General features: G+C 33.4%; 2 protein-coding genes, 2 non-coding genes and 2 pseudogenes across 5 annotated transcripts; 2 read left to right on the top strand and 4 right to left on the bottom strand.

Moving 5' to 3' along the window:
- The first annotated feature begins 5,531 nt into the window (after window positions 1-5,531).
- Window positions 5,532-9,432, top strand: LOC111884597 (probable receptor-like protein kinase At5g59700). Of its 2 annotated transcripts, XR_006192131.2 has the most exons (3): window positions 5,532-6,764; window positions 7,709-8,478; window positions 8,561-9,432. XR_006192131.2 is itself a non-coding variant. In XM_023880908.3 (2 exons), the coding sequence occupies exons 1-2, from the start codon at window positions 5,943-5,945 to the stop codon at window positions 8,315-8,317; spliced, it is 1,431 nt and encodes a 476-aa protein (XP_023736676.1). In that variant the 5' UTR covers window positions 5,532-5,942; the 3' UTR covers window positions 8,318-8,550. The 2 variants fall into 2 exon arrangements, 1 of the variants encoding a protein (XP_023736676.1); XM_023880908.3 differs by lacking the exon at window positions 8,561-9,432 and having other exon boundaries at window positions 7,709-8,550.
- A 1,535-nt stretch (window positions 9,433-10,967) lies between these two features.
- LOC122198206 (ATP synthase subunit alpha, chloroplastic) lies at window positions 10,968-12,524 on the top strand. The gene has a single exon (XM_042902384.2). It carries the CDS (start codon window positions 10,983-10,985, stop codon window positions 12,507-12,509), a length of 1,527 nt encoding a protein of 508 aa, XP_042758318.2. The 5' UTR covers window positions 10,968-10,982; the 3' UTR covers window positions 12,510-12,524.
- Window positions 12,525-12,635: 111 nt separating this feature from the next.
- TRNAR-UCU (transfer RNA arginine (anticodon UCU)) lies at window positions 12,636-12,707 on the bottom strand. The gene has a single exon. It is a non-coding gene; the product is annotated as a tRNA-Arg (tRNA).
- Window positions 12,708-16,442: 3,735 nt separating this feature from the next.
- On the bottom strand, window positions 16,443-16,530 carry TRNAS-GCU (transfer RNA serine (anticodon GCU)). The gene has a single exon. It is a non-coding gene; the product is annotated as a tRNA-Ser (tRNA).
- Window positions 16,531-19,538: 3,008 nt separating this feature from the next.
- LOC128127782 (NAD(P)H-quinone oxidoreductase chain 4, chloroplastic-like) lies at window positions 19,539-21,833 on the bottom strand (annotated as a pseudogene).
- The window catches only part of LOC128126049 (uncharacterized), a 6,386-nt pseudogene continuing 1,996 nt past the window's right edge, over window positions 21,069-25,458 (bottom strand).

Raw genomic sequence — 25,458 nt, 5'->3', positions numbered from 1 at the left:
ATGCTTTAGACCTCCATTAGAACTCTTCTAGGGCTAGTTTGATGCATTTTCCAAGCCTTATAGTTGTATGGATGCCTTAATAGGTCGAGATATCCCTAGATCTGTTCATTTAGGAGTTGTAGAGCCCGGATCTATTGCCTTTTTGAAGATGCTTTGCATAAGAACCCTAGATCTAGCCTTTATTATGCTTTTTGAGCCTTATTACCTTCTTGGTCGCTGATGGGCACGTAAAGATAGAATCTTTACGTGCTAATCGAGTTAAGGAAGCCTAGATCTATAAGTTTCAGACGCTGGATTCAAGCATAATCGAGTTTAGAGTAGCTGCATGGCTGTGACTCGGCGAGTCGGAAGAACGACTCGGCGAGTCAAGTCGCGAGTCCCGTTTTTCCCCTTTTTGAGTGATGTCGAGTGGAAGCCTGTGAGTAGTAGAGTGGACTCAGTGAGTTGGAGGGCAGACTCAGTAATGGAGGGACTCGACGAGTTGTTCATACAACTCGGCGAGTCCAAGGCAATCTTCTTAGCTCAAGAACAACTTGTCGAGTTGTTCATATGACTCGGTGATGTGTGTAAAACCCACTAGTTTTAAACCTACTTTTAATTCAAATAACACACAAAAGGCAGTGAACCTATCAATTGTGGTATAGTTCAAGCAAGTAGGGTATCGAACACAGGGAACGGCAAATTAAATACTAAAAACTAATTTATCTAATTTAACTAATAAGTAGAAGTTTTCTCTAGTTTTACAAGACTAGAAACTTACTAATGATTACTTGTTAAGCTAGAAAACAAAGACTTTGACTAGATTCAATAACGGAGAAGTACTTCTATTTAGTTCAACTTAATTGATCCTATGGTTGATTTTAAGGTAAAAGTGCAATGGATTAATTCTTTTGCTCGTTACCGATTCAATTGATTAGTTCCGTATTCACTTCATTAATCCTTAGCAAATAAATCAATTTAAACAATGGCCAGTTGTCTATTTCAATTAAATTTACTAGATATAATATTCGGGTTAAGTTAGACTTGCAATAGCTAATTAATTTATCTTTTAATTAACTTCTTGTTTAATGGTCATCTCACAAGCTTGCACATAAATTTACTTGATTTTCTTATTAATCCTAGTTTCATGTTCAGTACACTAGACATATGACAAAAAGTGTTCACTAAGCATATGAGATTGATAACTAATAGATGTTCATGCTAATTAATTATCTCCCTATTAACAGAAAATCAATTATCATTCATACACAAGGTTCTTTAGCAAGATAAAATAACTAAATTAACCAACATAGAATTAATCCTACCAAGAATCAAACCATATTACCAATTTCGTATCCCCAAATAGAAGTTTAAAGAATTTAGTTCATAACTAAGGTAAATAACAGCAAACAAATAAGTTCAAGTTGCTTAATCATGTTGACAAAACAAAAGAAATAAGTAGAATGGTGGAATTATGCCTTAATTACTCCCGGAATTGGATTCTAGCTTCCTTGGTCGACTTCTAGGGTTCTTCTGGCTTCTTATTCGCAGCTAAGCACTTCTGAATCGTCCCAGAAATTCTGCCTCTCGATCTGTGGAATTATCTTTAAATAAGCGGTCCGACTCGTCGAGTCAAGTGGTGACTCGTCGAGTCCCTCTCACATTCTCCGTATTGCGATAACTATCTGGGATCCCGAGTCATTATCCTTCTGATTCCTCGACCGGACTCGTCGAGTAGCTATCTGACTCGACGAGTAGAAGCTTCTTTTTCAGTGTTTTCCTTCTTCATTCCAATCTCAATCTTCTAACCGCTTCTCTTGCTTCCTTTTGCTTCCGAGCTTCATCTTTGGACTGAAAAACATAATTTAACACTTTTAAGTACCTTTTGTCCATAATATGCGATAATTTAGCTAATATATGAATAAAAAACTATACTAAATACACACTAAATATGCACATATCACTCGGCGAGTCGGATGAAGATTGTCTGAGTTCTTGGATCGAGAGGGTACTCGTCGAGTCGATGCCATACTCGACGAGTAGCCACGAGTAGGGTTGAGAAGTGAGACTAGAGACTCGGCGAGTTGGTGGCCCAACTCGGCGAGTCAGGTCAACTGTGGGTTGACTTTGACCGAGAGAGTTGACTTTGACCAAGGGTAAAAGAGTCATTTTACCCTAGTGCAATGTGTAGCATTTGATGAGTGTGTTTATGGATTGTAGCCGGGGAGATACCGGAGCAGCAACAGTTAGCTTCCAGAGCCATTCATACAGCAGCCAGTTCACGAGGTGAGTTTCCATTTAGTAGGAACGGGTGTACGGCCACAATGCCGGCCTGTTTAGTTAGCAGTAGTCCCGGACTTTAGTACGATGCAGTAGTTATAGTGCTTGATGTCTTTGTGATTCAAGCATTTTTGTGTTATGTGTTCCGGACTCTGTTCCGATGCAATATGCAGTATATGTGTCTATATTAGTTGATATGTGTTATGCTATACCATGATCAGCCAGTTCCGGACTTCGGTCTGATGCAGGGGACAAGGTCCCAGTCAGTTCCGGACTTCGGTCCGATGTAGTCAGTTCCGGACTTCGGTCCGATGCAGTTAATTCTGGAATCCGGTCTGATGCAGGGGACAAGGTCCCAGTCAGTTCCGGACTTCGGTCCGATGCAGCTAGTTCCAGACTTCGGTCTGATGCAGTGGGCAAGGCCCAGTATGTGCTTTATATGTATTGTATGGTATGTGGTAGTTTGGGGGAGCTCACTAAGCTTCGTGCTTACAGTTTCAGTTTTGGTTTCAGGTACTTCCACAAGCAAAGAGAAGAACTCGGGATGATAGCATCGCACACACCACAACTTCAGTTTTGTCCTGGGAGTTGATTTAGTTTTCTTGATATGTTTGGAGACAGTTGTGACACAGTGTTTCTCACAGTATTTTGTTATGGTTTTTTTGAGACACGCAGCATATGGTTTTATTATGTGATACTCAGTTTCGTGGGTTTAGTTATAATAAAAATCGAAATTTTTGGGTGGTATTTTTGGGTTGTTTCAATCAGCAAGTGTCATTGTTTGCGCGTCATTAAATGGCTGTTTTCTAGTGGTGAAAAGTGTTATAATCCGACAAGTATGAAAGTATCATAACAAGTCTAACATATAAAACGCAAACTAATTATATCTAACAAACCATCTTCTTTGTTCCCCTCATTTCTTCCTTGGTTATCATTTTGTGGTTACCCCTATTGAAAAAACGCATAAAGTTTCTCCCAATACAGGAAAACCTGAGTTATGAAAAAAACCATAATCGAACCTTAGTTTCATAAAATTAATGATATCTGAGAAGAACTAGATGAGTGTAAGAAATTTGATGACGTCTTCGGTCATAAGGTGGCTAAGGTGGTAATGATAATGTTAGAGTGGTAGTGGTGGTGGTGAGGCTAGGTTAAATAACGATGAGAGTTAGCAAAAAAGGGAGATGATTTTTCAATTTTAGAATTCAAATGAGAATATAAAGATGAACAAAATGATGAAAGCAGAATAGATGGGAAAAAGAATGGGAAAATGACTCTTGAGGGTAATTAAGTTTTGCGTTTGTACTCATTTGGTCCCTTTCCTTTTTTGTATTCAATATGCCATCGAACTTGTTGTTTGTGTTTACCATAACCCTTTTGACCGGATTTTGACTTGTGATAGCCGGTCAAAGGGTTATGGTGAACACAAACAACAAGTTCGATGGTATATTGAGTACAAAAAAAAGGAAAGAGACCAAATGAGAACAAATGCAACAGTTGGTTACCCTCATGATTCATTTTCTCTTTACTCATTTATAGCAAATACACGTCATCTCCTACTGATATTAATGACTTTATGAGATTCAGTCTTGCTTCTCTTCAAAACATAACCCACGAAAGAACATTATTCATACATGTACAACTTTGTAATGCACTTGAATATTTATTAGGTGAATCTTGACTAAACAGGCGCATTCATGATTACATTTACATTTTCAATCAAATGATTTATCGTATGATGGATTCTAGACAAGTCTACAAACGAGTGGAATCACAAGTGCTGTGATTTTTGAGTTTATTTAGCTTTAAGATTGAATTCATGGGATAAGATACAATATCAATATGTACAATATCATGATGCTTTTGTAGACGCATCACCATAATATACCTTGAGGTAAACGTTTATGTTGATAATCATACCTCTCATACATAGTCATATCCTTTTGTAGAGAGGTGTTGACAGCTAACCACAGTAAGCATAGCATAGACCATGTTTTAACGAAGTTATGCCTCTAAAACTCTCTTCATATATATTATAGCCAAATATTGCAACCTTCTTTGGTCTATGCTATGCTTACTGTGGTTACAACAAAAGGATATAACTGTGTATGAGAGGTATATTTATCAGCATAAGCGTTTACCTCAAAGTATATTATGGTGACGTGTCTACAAAAGCATTATGATAGTGTACATATTGATGTTGTATCTTATCCCATGAATTCGATTTTAAAGCTAAATAAACTCAAAAATCACAGCACTTGTGATTCCACTCGTTTGTAGACCTGTCTAGAATACATGATACGATAAATCATTTGATTGGAAATGTAAATGTAGTCATGAAATCCGCACGCTTAGTCAAGATTCCCTTAATGAATATTCAAGTGTATTACAAAGTTGTACATGTATGAATAATGTTCTTTCATGGGTTATGTTTTAAAGAGAAGCAAGAACAAATCTCATAAAGTCATTAATAGCAGTAGGAGATGACATGAAGTTTGCTGTAAATGAGTAAAGGGAAAATGAATCAGGAGGGTAACCAACTGTTACATTTGTTCTCATTTGGTCCCTTTCCTTTTTTTCTGTATTCAATATATCATCGAACTTCTTGTTTGTGTTCACCATAACCCTTTGACCGGCTATCACAGGTCAAAAGCTGGTCAAGAGGGTTATGGTAAACACAAACAACAAGTTCGATGGTATATTGAATACAAAAAAAAGGAAATGAACCAAATGAGTACAAACGCAAAAGTTAATTACCCTCAAGAGTCATTTTCCCAAAAGGAATATAGAGGTGAACAAAAAGATGTCAAGTGTCAATTGGAGAATTAGAACGTGACACATGGAAATTTAAGGTTGCATTTATTAGAAAGGACACATAGATCAAATATATGGAAATATACAATCATATTAGTTTGTTACAAAATTTCGAATATACATTATTGAAAAACCCATTCACATCCTTGTGCCAAGAAGAATGAACAATATGCCCATGTTAATTGTGGAAAAATATTTACACCAAAATCCAAATGAAGTTGAGTGTGAGCAAAAGCAAACTTAAATTTTTTATATTGTGTGAGGCATATAATAATAATAATTGAAATCACTTTCTCAAACTTTTTACAATTACAATACTTGTACAATAGTTTAATAATGTATACCTTTCTACAAACATTTTAAAATTACAATACCCAACGTGTACAATAGTTTAATGTATACGTGATGATAATTTAAATATAAAGAGCAATAAGTCTTTTTTTTTTTTGAAACGGCACTATAATGTAATTCAATATATTTACTTTGTTTGGATTAATGTGTCGATCTAATGATAATTTAACATAAAAAAAATAATAAAAGCCGGTTGGGTGGTTCTATCTGTCAATGCACAGATTTTTATTTATGAATATTTTTCTTAGTCAATATATAGATGTAATTAAATAAAAACAACGTGTAGAGACCTCATCTGCCACCGCACCTCCTATTATACAGCTGTCTTGATCCTCTCTATCGCTTTGATCTTCTTCTGGACAATACAAAAAGCGAGCCGCCGTCGTCGGTTCTAGTTTCCTCCCATCTTTTTTCTCCTTCTCCGCCACCGTCAACCATAACCAGCCCAGCCCCTGCCCTGTCCGTCTGGACAACCTGAAACTACCATATCCATACATCTTCACCAATATCAAAACACAATGTCTTTTTCAGAAGTAAACCTTCAAAATTATCTAATTCCACTGGAGGAGATTAACCGAGCCACCGAAAACTTCAGTCAGCAAAGATGTATCGGAGGTGGCGGATTTGGTGCAGTCTATAAAGGACAATTGTCTGACCATTGGAATAACCTCAAAGTTGCTATCAAACGCCTGGGTAAGGATAGCCACCAAGGAGAGCGTGAGTTCCGCAACGAGCTTGAGATGATTTCCAAAAACCCATCTAAGATGCGTTGCATAACATGGATACAACGCCTGAGGATTTGCCTTGGGGCTGCAAGAGGACTAAGTTACCTTCACTCAGGTCTTGGAGAGCACAACAGAGTAATACACAGAGACGTGAAGAGCTCTAACATATTGTTAGATGACAATTTAGTAGCAAAAGTTTGCGATTTTGGCTTGTCAAAATCGGGTCCCAGAAATCAGCCAGATACCCAACTCTACACAAGGGTTGCAGGTACCCAGTTTTACTTGGATCCTTCATACCATGAAAGTGGTATAGTCAGAAAAGAATCAGATGTGTACTCGTTTGGAGTGGTGCTTTTTGAAATCTTGAGTGGAATGCTGGTTTATCAAGAGGTAAGGACCGGAGATGATGAGAGACAATTTCTCATGACTTTGGTCCGACGATACTATAAGAAAGAGCCACACAGTATAATTGATCCGAATATAAGAGATGAAATTGATAGTAGTTCTTTTGATACTTTTCAAGAAATTGCATATCAGTGCATTAGTCTCAACATAACAGAACGCCCTACGATGGACAAGGTCATTGATAGGATAGAGGTTGCATTAATTATTCAAGTAAGTCTTTTCAACCCATTATTTTGAAGAAAATTTAGTTTCATATGCAAAATGAAAATTATTTGGATGATACAGCATGATAAGTAATCATAAACTTTTTTTAATTGAAAATTAAATAATCATGTAAAATCATGATCAAATTAAAAAAAAAAAAATAGTCAATTATATGAGAAAAATTAGCAACTGAAATTACAAAACGGTTGATTGGTTAAAAAGTTGCATAGTTAGTAATCACAAGGATCATATGAATTATAATCAAACACCGAGATTGACAATGGTTCTGTGGTATATTTTTATATACATAAACAACAAATTTTGTTATCATTTTTCAAACCATATATATTCAATTAGTTTATAACCCGTGTGAACCAAGGTTATAAAATTAATTAAACTTTAATAGTTAAAATTTAAGATTATTAATAACTTATTTTAAATAAATTATTAATTAAGAGGTTTTTTAGTTATATATAAAATTATAATCATTGATTTAAATAAATATATAAAATTATATCATTTTATAATTTGTATTAATTTTATTTTAAATTTTATTCTAATGTTGTTAATTTAATGTAATTAGAGTGATAAATTAAAAATTTGAAATTCGAAATGAAGAATCAATATTTTGATAAGTGGTATGCATTTATTATGAAACATAATAAGATAATAAATGACAAAAGAAAAAGAAAGTTTGCATTAATTATGATGTTTAATATGATTACACATGTCAAAAGGAGAATAAAATTATTCTTTTATTAGAATATGTAGATGTAGATATAACCAGTGTAACGCTTTCCAATGTGACAGTCAATTCCGTCACCTTTTCGTGTTTGAAACATGAGGTTTATATATATATATATATATATATATATATATATATATATATATATATATATATATATATATATATATATATATATATATACTAAAAAAGTTCATTTTTGTAGATACAAAGTGTTATTGAGCCACAGGGTGTTTTGAAGGAGGAAGCATTATCCATTCTAGCCATACTCTCAAGCCACGAAGAAGGGAAGTTGGCAATAGGTAAGGTAGACGTTGTGGCTGTTTTAGTTGAGGTTATTGGGAATGGATCCCCGAACAACAAAGAGAATGCAGCTGTAGTTTTGGTGGAACTTTGTTCTGGAGATCAAAAGTATTTGGTTGAGGCTCAAGAACTTGGAGTCATGGGGAAACTGATGGATTTACTACAAGATGGTCCGGATATAGGAAAGAGAAAAGCCGGAGAGTTGCTGGAAATGGTAGAAGAGCATCGCGATGACCAAAATTTCCACTCCAACATGGAGGATGTAGAAAGCAGCAGCAGCACTGTGAAGTCGAACATTTATGACAATGTTGAGCTCACTTTGGACTCGGTGGGTGTTCTGAATGTGAAAAGAGATGATGGAGCTGAGTTGGAAGATCGGGAGCTGAATTTATTAGCTAACGGGTTGGAAAAGAGGTCTACTGTTGGTTCGTCGGTGGTTAACAATATGTCAACGCGGATCCGGCAGGTGTCTAAAGATCTGAAACAGTTAACAGTTGGTCGTTTTAATTAGAGGACTAAATTCGCTGGAACTTATGTTCTTAAGGGGCTCAAGTTCATTAGCAAGAATGGCCTACCACATGTGTTGTGGATGGCCTTGGAGGTGCGGGTCGACCATCTCATCAATTCCAGCCATTTGGTTACTTCAAGTGGCGGAATTCTGGGAGTGCGTTGGTAATAAATCAAAAACTCTGCACATGCTCTTTATATTATTAACAGTTTCGACGTGTTTAGTAATTTATTTTACATATATTAGTTAAGCAGGGCTTCAGGATTGAATAAAGATTCTGAAGACTTCGCTGGAGAGCTATTCGACACACTAACTTGAAGGAAGAAGTAACAGCCGACACAATTAACAAAACACAATTGAAGGATTTTTGGGACAAATTTTTTTGAAAAAGTTGTTAAACCATCAAGAACTCACTCTGATATCGCATGAAGGATTCCTAGATAGATGACAAATGCGAAATTAAGATGATCAATATGAATAAAAAATTATGAAAGAACAGGTGAAGTAAATAAATTTGTTTAAGCATCATTCATGTCTAGAAGGTAATCAAAGTGTTTAAAATAGGAAGATTAAGAACTCTCTCTCTCTTTCTTCCGTGCACATAAGACTACAACACTATTTATAGTGGTGTTCTCACAGACTTAAAAATGTATAGTGTGACAAACCTATCAAAGTACAACTCGAAAATGCACAGTGAAATACATTATGCCACATCATCGGATTCAATAGTTGTTACTCAACAGTAATTATATGTATGGGTTTCAATTTGACGTTGATCGACACTTCCTGATCTACAAAATTAGGTTACCGACTTCCGCTAATTAAACCACCAAGAACGACAAAATCCATAGTACAAAAGCTCGCCCATGAATGGAAATTTGTCCTTTTTGTTGTCTACCAACTAAACTTCTGATCGGTATCTTATATCGTGTGGTGGCTTTTTTATAATGGGATTGCTTAATGCAAAGTGCATGTTTTTTTTTCTATTTTTGTTCTTTAAATTGATATATAATAAAATGTGTTTTAAATCTATTTTCATGTACTTTTATATTCGTAGATGCAAAGGATTCATAAGTGTTTCTAATACTTCCAAAGTTTTGAGCCATGTTTTTCTAGGAGGGCTTTAGAACGTGGATTGTGTTTTCAAAAATATATATGATGCATCATCTGGTGTATTTCTTCAATTATGTGATCATCATTCAAATTGCGATTATGTGTTATTGATGGGAATGGTACGTTTCTTTCTTTTGAATATATATATATATATATATATATATATATATATATATATATATATATATATATATATATATATATATATATATATATATACACATGTACATATTTTTTTTGGTATGATGTTTATTGGGGGTAGTTGCTGTATTTAATTAAAATTTTGTTTCAAAAAGAGATTTTCGTTTGGAATTCGCCTTTTATGGGGATGAAAAGCTTTGATCTTGTCACACCCCCGAAGCCAGACGGCGGAAACGTCCGAGGGCTCGCGTGACTTAAATTGAATATCATCAAATGAATATACATGAATCATAACATAAGCATCACAATGCATCAATACATTACAACTGATATTGTTTACATCCAGTATATTGTTTTAAATATTACACATTCATAACATAAATTGTTTGAGAGTTTTCAAAAACATAACATCCTAACATTACTTGATATTGCCCTTCCGCTTACCTGTTACCTGTGAATACAAATTATTTTGGAAAAACGTCAACATATGAAATGTTGGTGAGTTCATAAGTAATGTTGTGATAAAAATGATTTGTGTAATTTGTAAAACCCAGAAAATCCGATATTTTCTAAAAAGACAATAGTTTGTCAAAGTGTGAAGATCCATAAGTTGATGCATGAATGATTTCAAAACTTGTATATAAAAGGGCATTTTGTATTATAGTTATACAAATTACAAGCGAGTGGTGTTGATTTCCTCGAAAAACCCAATGTTTTCCGATAATGCAAGATATACTTGTTTACGAATTGCTATACCACTACAACGAATGATTATTGATTACTCTTTCTTGATTACTAGGGTGGTGTTGGATTAATTAAGGGTTGTGAGTCGTTATAATCATGCATTAATCATGACTAGTTATAACTACAGATTACGAACGATCCTTAGAGGCGTCGCCCGTTATCACTCACTTAATCCAGACAACCTTGATTACTATTGATTCACAACCTGAATCTGTTTACGTTGAATCTGTTTACGTTGATTACTCATAAGCCTAGCAAACGAGGAGAAGAGGAGTACGAAGTCCTGCTACTTTTGTGAGTTATTTTAGGTTGTCGGGAATGCGAAGGACACGTTGGCCCATCTCGCATTTGATTACTTTGACCTTACTAGCAATACTAATGGATCACTAGGTCCCAATAGCTCTTAACAACTAGAAAATTACAAAAATGAAACTATAAATTTTGAACAATAAAAAGCGAGTAATCAAGTCCGACAACGGGTTTTCCAACAAGCCTTACAAGGAGCTCTAGGAACTCTGAATAGTTGTTTAAACAACGAGTTACATTTACGTACTATCAGTGCCAATATTGGCATATTGGGGGCGATGAAAGAAATAACGGATTAGTCCTTCTACTTTAGGCATTATTTTTGATTTATTTTTTTTTCCAAAAAAAGAATTAAGAAATACTCATGGTAACCATTCAAGCCGACGTAATTAGTAATATTATCCGTGAACGTATTGAGCAATATAATAGAGAAGTAAAGATTGTAAATATCGGTACCGTACTTCAAGTAGGTGATGGCATTGCTCGTATTCATGGTCTTGATGAAGTAATGGCGGGTGAATTAGTAGAATTTGAAGAGGGTACAATAGGCATTGCTCTTAATTTGGAATCAACTAATGTTGGTGTTGTATTAATGGGTGATGGTTTGCTGATACAAGAAGGGAGTTCTGTAAAAGCAACAGGAAGAATTGCTCAGATACCAGTGAGTGAGGCCTATTTGGGTCGTGTTATAAACGCGCTGGCTAAACCTATTGATGGTAGAGGTGAAATTTCATCTTCTGAATATAGGTTAATTGAATCGCCCGCTCCAGGGATTATTTCTCGACGTTCTGTATATGAGCCTCTTCAAACAGGGCTTATTGCTATTGATTCAATGATTCCGATAGGACGTGGTCAGCGCGAATTAATTATTGGGGACAGGCAGATCGGTAAAACAACAGTAGCAACAGATACAATTCTAAATCAACAAGGCAAAAATGTAATATGCGTTTATGTAGATATTGGTCAAAAAGCATCTTCTGTGGCTCAGGTAGTGACTAATTTCCAGGAAAGGGGCGCGATGGAATATACCATTGTGGTAGCCAAAACGGCGGATTCCCCTGCTACATTACAATACCTCGCTCCTTATATAGGAGCAGCTCTGGCTGAATATTTTATGTACCGTGAACGACACACTTCAATCATTTATGATGATCCCTCTAAACAAGCCCAAGCTTATCGCCAAATGTCTCTTCTATTACGAAGACCGCCTGGGCGCGAAGCTTATCCAGGGGATGTTTTTTATTTACATTCACGCCTTTTGGAAAAAGCTGCTAAATTAAGTTCTCTTTTAGGTGAAGTAAGTATGACCGCTTTACCAATAGTGGATACCCAATCGGGAGATGTTTCGGCTTATATTCCTACTAATGTCATTTCGATTACTGATGGACAAATATTCTTATCTGCTGATCTATTCAATGTTGGAATCCGACCCGCTATTAATGTGGGGATCTCTATTTCCAGAGTGGGGTCTGCAGCTCAAATTAAAGCTATGAAACAAGTAGCCGGTAAATTAAAATTGGAACTGGCACAATTTGCAAAATTAGAAGCTTTTGCACAATTTGCTTCTGATCTCGATAAAGCTACTCAGAATCAATTGGCAAGAGGTCAACGCTTACGTGAATTGCTTAAACAATCCCAATTCGCCCCTCTCGGGGTAGAAGAACAGGTACTGACTATTTATACCGGAACAAATGGTTATCTTGATTCATTAGAAATTGGACAGGTAAGGAAATTTCTTGTTGAGTTACGTACTTACTTAAAAACCAATAAACCGCTGTTTCAAGAAATAATATCTTCTACCAAGACATTCACCGAGGAAGCAGAAGCCATTTTGAAAGAAGCTATTAAGGAACAGAGGGAATGTTTTATACTTCAGGAACAAGCAGCCTAAACAAATTGATCACCCTTTTCAATACTTTTTTAAATAAAATAAAAAGGGTACTCAAGCGTTTCGGAGTCAAATCATTCAAAATTTATTTTTTGATATCTAAATCTAAAAAAATATCTGGAAAAAAATTGCGTCCAATAGGATTTGAACCTATACCAAAGGTTTAGAAGACCTTTGTCCTATCCATTAGACAATGGACGCTTTTCATTGCGATTTTTTAGTAGTTTTACTTTCTGATCTTTTATTTGAAAAAATACGAATCTAATATAGTAGGATTTCTGTAAGAAAATTATTTGAATTGTATATTCAATGATGAATGATGTATTAATTAGAGTCTATTAGAGTATTTAATAATATATAAATATAGTAAGATAATAGAATAAATCTATAAGTAGAGGCTATAGAGCGGGTAGGTTTTCGTTATAAAAAGATTCTATAAAAGAAATGATAAATAGATACTAATAGAGCAAGAAAAGAAGGAAATAAAAAAACATAGTATAGAAAAGATATCCAAAATTATATAGAAATCACTATCCTACCCTTAGTTTTTATTTCCTTAATTTAATTCCTTAATTTAATTGAATTTCGTTTGATTAGGGCAAAGTTCCTTAAAAACCTCTGCCTTTTTTAAAATATCTTGAACAGTTCCTGTAGGCTGAGCGCCTTTTTCAAGGAAATAGAGAATAGTGGGAACGTTTAAATAAGTTTGATTCTTGATCGGATCATAAAAACCCACTTTCCAAAGATCTCTTCCTTCTCTTCGGGATCGAACATCAACTGCAACGACTCGATAGACGGCTCATCGGGATAGATGTAGATGAAAAAGAACCCCCCCTAGAACCGTATAGGAAGTTTTCTCCACGTACGGCTCGAGAAAAAATGATTTGAAGTTTTGTCTATGGATAAAATTATAATAAATAGTAAAGGAATCCGTAAAATAAATTAGCCTATAATTTAACTTATAGTCATTTTTATTTAACTTAATTACTGAAAACTAAAAAATCATTTGTACTCATAACTCAAGTTCAATAATTATCAAATATATTAAATAAAATTAAGATATTTTTTTATTGAGTGGTCTTTAACCCCCCTTTTGTCTCGTTGAAAATCTATTTGGATTCTTTATTCGGATCTGTGAGACAATTGAAGTGGTGTTTCCTTGTTTTGGGATCCTTTATCTTTGTTTTAAATCATTGGGTTTAGACATTACTTCGGTGCTTCTGAATCCTTTCAAAATGGTAGCAACATACCCCTTTTGTGATTTCTTTCTAGAATCATACCGACGGTTGATTCGTGCGCGATACACTGTGGATCGAAAACGTTTTGCGGTTCCAACAATTTTTTTGAATTGAAAATTTGCTCGAATCAGATCCTTTCAATTTCTATATCGATATCGAAGATATACTTACGAAGTTGTTCCAATTTATTGATTGGCATTAACCCTAGATCGTTGCCCCTGAGAAATTAATCCATACTTTCTACTCGAGCTCCATCATGAACTATTTACATTACAACCCAATAAAAAAGAAGGGTTCTAGTAGAATAGAACAAACGACGTCGAGCCAAGAGCACCTTCATTCCTATATAAAAGAAAATGGTGGATGTAAGAATAAAAATCCACACCGGATCGTGTCCTTCAAGTCGCACGTTGCTTTCTACCACATCGTTTTAAACGAAGTTTTTACCATAACATTCCTCTAATTTGGAACCAGTATGGAATTGATTCAATTATGGAATCATGAATAATCATTGGTTCAGTCGGTACAGAGATATAGTAATTTATATTTTTTTTTCCTAGCTACATAGATAATAAATATTTTTTATTAAGAAATCTTAGCAAGACCCGGGCTTTTTTGTATGAACGGAAATTTTTTCTATAAATCTATATCTCAAAAAAAATATCTAACAGAAATATCCAGAAATCTAAATATAGAAATAACATAACTAACAGAAATAACACGAATAAATAAATTCTATTTGACTCTGCATGTTCAAGTGACTCAATCAATAAGATAGACTGACCCATTTCCAACTTCTCAAAGATTCAACCCATAAGGAATCATTACAAATCTTGATAATTGAAAAAGTTTCCTACTTCGACATCATTATTTGAGTCAAGTTTTACTTTTACAGTAAAGCCTACATTTGATTATCATAAAAAATAAGAAATTATGTTTCTTTTCGAATAGAATTGTCAATGATTTAAAGCAAATAAGCTAAAAAGATCGAACAATAAAAAGAAATATCATTGTTAAATATTTAAATTTGAATATTTTAGGGATGCAAATTATTTTTCACAAAAATAGAAAGACTATTGTCACTGAAATAGGATAACAATACATACCCATAGGCTAAGCACTTCCTCGTTTTATATGTATTTTCATATTTTGTTTAACCTGAGGTTAAGTAATCTTTCTGCAACTGTGATCTATGCCCCATCTTATCTTTATCTGGATCACAAAAGGAGTCAGTTACATTTGCATGTCATTTGAACTCGATTTAGTTCATTTTGTGAAAAACTGAGATATGATTCCGAAAAGAATCATTAAAAATCAAAAAAGAAAGAAGAATAAGATTCTATCCAATATTAGACCTTGAAACAGAACCTTGTTGAACAAAAAAGATGTATTCGGATACAATGGATATGCTCTGGGACGGAAGGATTCGAACCTCCGAATAGCGGGACCAAAACCCGTTGCCTTACCACTTGGCTACGCCCCATTTATATTGTTATTGGACACTAATACTAATAAAGAATAATACTGGTATTAAGTGTTCGTCAATTCCAACCCAACTATCTATAGAAAATCTTTCTTCTTTATTCTTCTTTATAGAATATATTATAGATTCGTGCTAGGATTTTGACATGTGTATATCTAGAATTCAACTGAATTTATTGATCATTACATACAATTCAATTAAGATATTGTATGAAAGTATGATTTCTTCTATTCTCCTTTGAGAATTGGAGGATTTTTGATTGAGCGGAAAAAGAAGGAGTTTTTTGTCTACCTTACTTTCTTCATTTTTCCTTATATAAATAACTCAATCAAAATGCAATTATCTCGACGAACAAAATGTCTGTTATGCTTAATATCTTTAGTTTGATCTGTCTTAATTCTGCCCTTTATCCGAGTAGTCTTTTCTTCGCCAAATTGCCCGAAGCCTATGCTTTTTTGAATCCAATCGTAGATGTTATGCCAGTCACACCCCTGTTCTTTTTTCTTTTAGCCTTTGTTTGGCAAGCTGCTGTAAGTTTTCGATAAGATCTTGAATACTATCCTAGAAAATTCATGATTTATTCGAGAAAAATTATAACAATTCATAAGATCAAATAAGTCTGGGAGTATGAACCTTCAATTCAAACATTGAAATTCTTGGCTAGCCGCAATAAATTTGGCTCGCCCCATTTCCCGATTCTAATCCTTTTTCCGGCGAAAGACCTTGTTATGTTAGGGTCCCTTAGAATATCTAATTGTGGGTATGAAAGTGATTTGTGATAATCAAAGACTCTTATTACAAATTTAAACTTCAGTTGAATTTCTGAACATTCTTTTCTATTTCTAGAATTCATTTCTTGGTGTCAAAATAGGATATGTGATATAAAAATGGAGGATCTATTATCTTTTCTCGTTTTTCTTTTTCAAAAAATGATCTTGGAGGTTGTGTAATGCTTACTCTCAAACTTTTCGTTTACACAGTAGTAATATTCTTTGTTTCTCTCTTCATCTTTGGATTCCTATCCAATGATCCAGGACGTAATCCTGGACGTGAAGAATAAAATAAAATTTTCGTTTTTCTTGCTTGATTTACAATTTTCTTAAGATTTTATTTTATATATTCATATTCCATACGTTTAACTAGTAAAAAAATCATTTAATTTAAAAGGGGTTTGTGAAATTTGAAAGAAAAAAAATCGAAAGTCATCAACGGAAACGGAAAGAGAGGGATTCGAACCCTCGGTACGAATAACTCGTACAACGGATTAGCAATCCGTCGCTTTCGTCCACTCAACCATCTCTCCCAATTGAAAAAGATAATTACTATGTTACATTACACATCAAGTAAGGATTAACGAAAGTATTTCTTTCACATTCTTTATCGTTATTATATAATTAGCAATTCCATTTAGATGTTCGAAAGATCCAAATAGAAAGATAAATAAAGAAGACCTTCTTGCTTTTATTTTGTTCGAAGTGCCTTTTGGGCCTGGCCCGGCTAAATAGTTGTAAATAAAGTTTAGAATGACGAAAATCAAGGTCTTTTAGGTTCTTTCTTTATTTTTATTAAATCATTAAGTTTCATTTCTATGACCTAGCAGATTCTAAAGATATAAATTTGAGAGGAGAACTAAGAGTTCCAAACCAAAAATTTTTGGTTTGACAAATCTTGTATGGAATCAAAATTTTATTATTTCGAGTAATTTTTTATCCAATTTAACGGATCTTTTACATATCTATATTTCTTTTTTATGAAGAGAATATTATTTATAGAAAAAATAGATAATGAATAAGAAATAATAATTTGTTTTGAATAATAGATGTCTTTCACATCCAACTATAACAATGATTTTCAAATGGCAGTTCCAAAAAAACGTACTTCTATATCAAAAAAGCGTATTCGTAAAAATATTTGGAAAAGGAAAGGATATTGGGCGGCGTTAAAAGCTTTGTCATTAGGGAAATCTCTTTCTACTGGGAATTCCAAAAGTTTTTTTGTACGACAAACAAATAAGTCCTAAAATATTGGAATAATCGGAATGGATTTGACTCACAAATTTGGCTCAATACTTTTTGAATATGAAATTAACAATGGGCAGTCCCTATTCTAATCAATAAGAAATAGACCAGTACAAGATTTTTTATTTCTTTTTAGTATATTTTCACTAATATTTTTATGGTGGGGAGTCTTATTTTCCCCATCGACCTTTACAATAATGAACAATTTTTCTCTTTCTCGGGAAGGGCAGATATAATATTTTTAGTTCAAATTAATGGATTGTTGAAACTAATAGATTACATGGTAAAAAATTTTGGATAACTTTATGACTTCTTAATTTATAATTTTTTATAATTTTTAGTAATTACTATATGAAATGGATTTACCATATATCTCTAATTTTGAGCCCAATTAATAAAAGAACTCCATTGTTGAGATATTATGTATAACTAATCTGTCAATGTACAAATAATGTGTCAATTTGAAGTAATCCAAAATAACCTATTTTGGATTCATTGAGAAAATTTATTTTTTGTTTGAAATTTATGAAATCAGATAAACGAGAAATAATGAAGTATCAATAAAAGTAAAAAATGAAAACAGTTTTTTTATTCTATCGAGAGAATAATCTACTTACAAAAGTTGGATTTTAGAATAGGATAAACTATGTCAAAGCCCTAAGATAAGATAAATAAACGGACACCCTAATAAATGAAACTAATGAACCTTCAAATTGACTTTTGAACTCATTTTTTTTTTATCAATTTGAGTGTTGACTAAAAAACTTGTTTGATTGAATTGACTTGTTCAATATCGACGATTGAATATAAATAGGCTATTATTAGTTCGAGTAAGCCGCTATGGTGAAATCGGTAGACACGCTGCTCTTAGGAAGCAGTGCTAGAGCATCTCGGTTTGAGTCCGAGTAGCGGCATGACATATTCTAAAAGATATCCAATAGATCCTATAATAAAAATAAATTAAATTCCCGATTTCTAATTCTTAATTAATATTAATTTAGGGGATTCCCTCCCTTTTTTTTTTCATTTTTATGATATTTTCAACTTTAGAGCATATATTCACTCATATTTCCTTTTCAATTGTTTCAATTGTAATTATAATTCATTTGATAACCTTATTGGGCAATGAAATCATAAAACCATATGATTCGTCAGAAAAGGGGATGATAGTTACTTTTTTATGTCTAACAGGATTATTAATCACTCGTTGGATTTATTCGGGCCATTTCCCACTAAGTGATTTATATGAATCATTAATTTTTCTTTCATGGAGTTTCTCCCTTATTGATATAGTCCCTTATTTCAAAATAAGAAAAAATTATTTAACCGAAATAACTGCCTCAAGTACTATTTTTACCCAGGGCTTTGCTACTTCGGGTCTTTTAACTGAAATACGTAAACCCACAATATTAGTACCTGCTCTACAATCGGAGTGGTTAATAATGCATGTAAGTATGATAATATTGAGCTATGCGGCTCTTCTTTGTGGATCCTTATTATCAGTAGCACTTCTAGTCATTACATTTAGAAAGATTTTTTTATAGTTATAAAAGTAATAATTTCTTAAAATTAAATGTGTCTTTTTCATTTGGTGAAATCCAATACAAGAATGAAAGAAACAATATTTTTAAAAAAAATTACTTTTTGTCTGCTAAGAATTGTTACAAGGCCCAATTGATTCAACAATTAGATTATTGGAGTTATCGCATGATTAGCCTAGGATTTATATTTTTAACCATAGGTATTCTTTCAGGAGCAGTATGGGCTAATGAAGCATGGGGATCATATTGGAGTTGGGATCCAAAGGAAACTTGGGCCTTTATTACTTGGATCGTATTCGAAATTTATTTGCATATTCGAACAAATAAAAATTTTCAGGGGGCAAATTCCGCAATTGTGGCGACTCTAGGCTTTCTTATAATTTGGATATGCTATTTTGGGGTAAATCTATTAGGAATAGGGCTACATAGTTATGGTTCATTTACGTTAACCACTAGTTAAATTCCAGAAAAGTTCTTACGAATACAAACGGAATACGGTGTATATAAAACACCTTGTGTCAACCGGCGACAACCGTGTGAATCAAGTCAAGTAGTGTAGTGATTCACACGGTTCTCGCAAAGACCAAGTATATTGGGTGAAAATTCAAATTCATATTTTGTTTTTACTTTATTTAAGATTGAAGAGAATAAAAATTTAAGATTTAAGAGAATAAAAATCCTTCTTCTTTTTTCTTTTCATTAGTCAACCAACTCTTAAAAATCATAGGAGTTTTTTTCTTTAAGAAAACTATCTATAAAAAATAATTAGATAGAATACCTTCAACCTTGTCAACTGATAGTGAAAGAACAAAATCCGGATACTTACCAATACCTATTACAGGTAGAAAAATGGAGATCGAAACAAATAACTCGCGCGGTCCAGAATCAAAAACATAAGCGTTTGGAGTATTAAATAACTTATATCCATAGAAAATCTGGCGTAACATAGATAATGAATAAATAGGAGTTAATATCATTCCAATTGCCATTACAAAAGTGATGGCAATTTTAGGCATTAAAATATATTTTTGGCTGGTAATTATTCCTAAAAAGACTATAACTTCTGCAACAAAACCACTCATACCCGGTAACGCAAGCGAAGCCATGGAAAAACTACTGAACATCGTAAATATTTTTGGCATGGGGATAGCTACTCCGCCCATTTGGTCGAGATAAACAAGACGTATTCTATCATAACTCGTTCCTGCCAAGAAAAAAAGTGCAGCACCAATAAACCCATGAGAGATTATTTGTAAAATAGCTCCATTGAGTCCCGTATCGGTTATAGAAGCAATTCCTATAAGTATGAAACCCATATGAGATACGGAGGAATAGGCTATTCTTTTTTTTAAATTGCGTTGGCCGGGAGATGTTGAAGCTGCATAGATTATTTGTATTGTACCTACTATCATCAACCAAGGAGAAAATATAGAATGAGCGTGTGGTAATAATTCCATATTAATCCGAATCAATCCATACGCTCCCATTTTTAATAAAATTCCGGCTAGAAGCATACAAGTACTGTAATGTGCCTCTCCGTGGGTATCTGGTAACCATGTATGTAGGGGTAGAATCGGTAATTTGACAGCAAAAGCAATAAAAAATCCAATATAGAATATTATTTCCAAAGCCACAGGATACGATTGATTCACTGATGTTTCAAAATTTAATGTTGGTTCATTAGAACCAGATAAAACGAAACCAGAACTCCCATTAAGAGAAAAATGGAACCTCCCGCCGTGTATAAAATAAATTTTGTGGCTGAGTAGAGACGTTTCTTTCCTCCCCACATGGATAGAAGTAGATAAACCGGAATTAATTCTAATTCTCACATGATGAAAAAAAGTAAAAGGTCCCGAGAAGAAAATGATCCTATTTGACCACTGTACATTGCTAACATCAAGAAATGGAATAATCGGGAATCCCGAGTAACAGGCCAGGCTGCTAAAGTAGCTAAAGTAGTGATAAATCCTGTTAATAAAACGGGTCCTATAGACAGTCCATCTATTCCTAATTTCCAACGGAAATCAAAAAAATTGATCCATTTATAATCCTCTACTAGTTGGATTAATGGATCGTCCAATTGAAAATGATAACAGAATGCATAGGTTGTTAGAAGAAGTTCTAACATGCATATACATATAGTATACCACCTAATGACCCTATTTCCTTTATGTGGAAGAAATAAAATAAAGGAACCCGCAAATATTGGTAAAACTACAATTATTGTTAACCAAGGAAATTTGTTCGTGGTAAAGACAAGATACACTTGGACCAGAAAAACCTATGCCCAAAAATAAGATATTTTTGAGCACAGGTTTTGGCGGTAAAAAAAAATGGGCTCAAGTAGGGTTTTATGTAACGTATTAATAAGCTATACCCATGCTGCGGGTTGTTTCATGCCATAAATAAACTCGAACACTCAAGAAATCTGTTGGGCAGGCGGATTCACATCTCTTACAACCGACACAATCCTCTGTTCTTGGAGCGGAAGCTATTTGTTTGGCTTTACATCCATCCCAAGGTATCATTTCTAATACATCCGTGGGACAGGGTCAGACACATTGCGTACACCCGATACATGTATCATAAATCTTTACTGAATGTGACATTGGATCTATCCATTTTTGAACGTGAGAAGGTTTCAATCTATTAAATTGATAAATGAATTATATATTTAAATACTAGATGAATCGATGAGTTCCCCGAGTTTTTTTATTAATCTACTTCTGGATTGACAGCGCCAAAATACTTTGATTTTGTATATTTGTGATAACATGAAGATACCTTACGTGGCAGACATGCTAATTTGAATTAATTATTAATTTATGAAAATTCTAATTTATATGATAATATTACTTATTCAACAAATTTGATTGATTTATACGAGTTGATTTTCTGTTACGATAAATTGATGAAACAATAGCGAGTCCAGTAGCAGCTTCAGCAGCTGCAATAGCTATAACAAAAATGGAGAAAATGGCTCCTTTTAATTGACGACTATCAAAAAAAATCCGAAAATGTTACAAAATTGAGATTAACCGCATTTAATATAAGTTCAAGACACATAAGAGCCCTAACCATATTTCGACTTGTAATCAATCCATATAGACCGACAGAAAATAAATAGGCACTCAAAACAAGTACATGTTCGAGCATCATTAACCAACTCCTTATCAATCTCGATTCATTTCAATATGAACAACAATTTAACCAATTGGATTGACTAGAATATAACGAGTAATGGAATAAAGGAATATATTATATTGGGAATAGATCAAACTACTACTAAGAAACAATTTGTATTTTATATACAAAAATAGAAAAAAGGAAATGCATGTGATAGCTCATAACAAGGTTTTTCCTAGTTCTAAAGAGTTATTATTGACGAGCTACAGCAATTGCGCCGATTAACGCAACTAAAAGAATTATTGAAATAAATTCAAACGGAAGAAAAAAATATGTTGATAAATGAATCCCAATTTGTTGACTATTACTTATCAAATCTTGTTCTATAATCTGGTTTGCTTTTGTAGTCCAAATAATTTCGTACCATGACGTATCTGGAATAGTAGTAATTAGTGAAACAAAAAGACTTGTACATACCACCGAAGTTATTCCATCTCCAACGGTCCAAAGATGGAAATCTTTGGAATATTCTGAACCATTTATAAACATCACAGCAAAAATTATTAAAACATTTATGGCTCCTACGTAAATAAGGAGCTGCGCAGCAGCTACAAAATGGGAGTTTGATAGAATATAGAATAAAGATATACAAACAAAAACCAATCCCAACGAAAAGGCAGAATAAATAGGATTGGGAAGTAATACGACTCCCAGACCCGCTAATATAAGACCCAATCCCAGAAAGACTAAAAGAAAATCATGTATTAGTCCAGGTAAATCCATTATATATAAAATCAGAGATAAATAAATCAAAATCTTTCATAACTTTATTGACCCGGTCAGGAAAAAAGAAGTAACTTTACTTTTTTATAATAGTTCTTATAAAAAAATTCCATTTTCATGGATATGGATTGATGGAGATATAGTTATTGGCTTAATCTCTCCAAAGAGTAATTTGAATCTATATATTTGCAAATCCTCAATATAGACTATAGAAATAGATTTTTAATATAAATTAAAACAGGATTCTCGCCCCCTAATCAATATAATTGTAATTATTCACCAAATAAAAACCTTCATTCTTTTAGATCAAAATGAGTTCTTAAGTTTTTATTTCAGGCAAATTGAAAATTGTTCGAATTGTGTAATCATCAATTACTGACATTGGTAAACGACCCAAAGCAATTTGATTATAATTCAATTCGTGACGATCATAAGTAGAAAGTTCATATTCTTCAGTCATTGATAAACAATTTGTTGGACAATACTCAACGCAATTACCACAAAATATACATATTCCGAAATCAATACTGTAATTAAGCAATCGTTTCTTTCTAATATCAGTTTCCAATTTCCAATCAACAACGGGCAAATCTATAGGACATACACGAACACATACTTCACAAGCAATGCATTTATCAAATTCAAAGTGGATTCGTCCGCGGAAACGCTCGGATGTGATCAATTTTTCGTAGGGGTATTGAATAGTTACAGGTAAAGGATTCGCGTGTGATAAGGTAATCATGAAACCTTGACCAATATACCTTGCGGCTCGTACTGTTTGTTGGCCATAATTCATGAACTCAGTTACCATAGGGAACATATCGTGAATATCTATAAAAAAATAGGATACTTGTTTCTTTCTCTTGTTTGAGACAAGTCGTGAATATGAATATAGAAGTATTTTTACAGTGAAATAAGTTGGGAACAAGTTGTTAATAATAGATTACCTAGAGAAATAGGTAAAAGAAATTTCCATCCAAGATTTAATAATTGGTCCATTCTCAGTCTCGGTAAAGTCCATCTTGTTGCGATAGGAATGAACAAGAACAAATAAGTTTTAGCTAATGTAATAAAGATACCAATTATTGTTCCAAAGACTCTACCCCTTTTAGTAATTTCAAAAACCTCGGGAAGAAATATGTACGGAATAGAAAGATTCCAACCCCCCAAGTAAAGAACTGTTACAAATAATGAAGAAACTAGTAGATTTAAATATGAAGCAACGTAAAATAAACCAAATTTTATACCGGAATATTCGGTTTGATAACCTGCTACTAATTCTTCTTCTGCTTCTGGTAAATCAAAGGGTAATCGTTCACACTCGGCTAGGGAAGAAATTAGAAAAACTAGAAAGCCTATAGGTTGACGCCACAAATTCCATCCCCAAAAACCATATTTTGACTGCGCTTCAACTATATCAACTGTACTTGAACTGTTAGATAATCATAGTGGATGATAACATCACTGTTCCCATCCCTATTCCAGAGTCGTCCATGAGATTTTCATCTCATACGGCTCCTCAAAGGTCACAAATAAATCTAAGGACCCGTCCATTATTATTTTTCTTGATATGTTTGTTGGATATATAGAGAGAAAATCAAATCCATTGTAAGGTCCCCATTAGACACTGGAATTCTGTTTGCTATATTTATAATAAAGTGCTTCTGAATTCATCTTATCTTTTAATAATTTAAATTCTTCTTTGTTGAGTAATAACTTAATCCTTGAATAAAATGTTTCTTGTAGCAATATCCATAGATATTTCAACCTAACGTTTTTAATTACGAAATCAAATTAGACGTTGCATTAGTTCACGAATTATGACAAGCATTCCATCTCTATATAGAGAAAGAAAAAAAATATTTTTTTCTAGTGTAATTCCATTAAGTCTTTCGAGTTTTTTCGTTCCTATTCTCCTTTCTCAAAAAGGGGGACGTTAAACAAAGTTAAAGGATTACTTCGTTCTTGATAGTTATTTACTTAATCGGTGAATAGAAGTATACTCTGGATCGGAATCGTGGGAAGTACTCCTTGATCATTTCTACCAATTTAAAGCCCCAATTAGAATTCTTTTTATCCAGAGAAAAATAGACTTACATAATCTCTATTACGAATCCTTTGTGTACCTTAGTGTTCCTAGCTATCCACTCATTTTTATCAATCTACTTTAGGGTAATACATATGGTAATAGATAGTAAAAACCCCATAAAGTTGATCTTTTGAACCCGCGTCAAGTTATGATCACTAATCAATTAATCTTGGGGTAAACAGTCTCTAATACTTATGTTTACTTTTCTTAACTCTTGTACATAGGAAATGAGATTCAATATTTTATTGCAAATTGATAAGTCATTTCTTTCACTCATATAACTATCTGGTTTTCTTCATCAACCCCCAAATAATGAATAAAAAACGAAAATAGATATTCAAATCATGACACTTCTTTCCTAGAAAGAAAAGAAGTAGGGGCAATTTATGTCTTAACGAATCACACATAAAGATATTGATAACACACATAGAGTTAATGGTATTTCGTAACTAATTGATTGAGCAGCAGCTCGTAGACCACCTAAAAAGAATATTTATTATTTGAGCCATATCCTGACATAAGAAGGCCGACAGGAGCAATGCTTGAAATAGCAATCCATAAAAAAACACTGATACTGAGATCGGCTAGAACAAGGTGATAACTAAAAGGAATTACTAAATAACTTAATAAAATGGATATAACTGCTATAGATGTTCCAATACTGAATAAAC

This window comes from Lactuca sativa, chromosome 1 (genome assembly GCF_002870075.4).
Source record: "Lactuca sativa cultivar Salinas chromosome 1, Lsat_Salinas_v11, whole genome shotgun sequence".
Taxonomy (NCBI): Eukaryota; Viridiplantae; Streptophyta; class Magnoliopsida; order Asterales; family Asteraceae; genus Lactuca; species Lactuca sativa.
The sequence above is the reverse complement of the archived record's forward strand: the minus strand, read 5'-3'. Positions and strand labels throughout refer to the sequence as shown.

Coding starts and splice junctions, on each gene's coding strand:
- LOC111884597 (XM_023880908.3), top strand. CDS start 5,943: ATGTCTTTTTCAGAAGTAAACCTTCAAAATTATCTAATTCCACTGGAG. Junction 6,765..7,708: donor AGGTTGCATTAATTATTCAA/GTAAGTCTTTTC, acceptor TCATTTTTGTAG/ATACAAAGTGTTATTGAGCC.
- LOC122198206 (XM_042902384.2), top strand. CDS start 10,983: ATGGTAACCATTCAAGCCGACGTAATTAGTAATATTATCCGTGAACGT.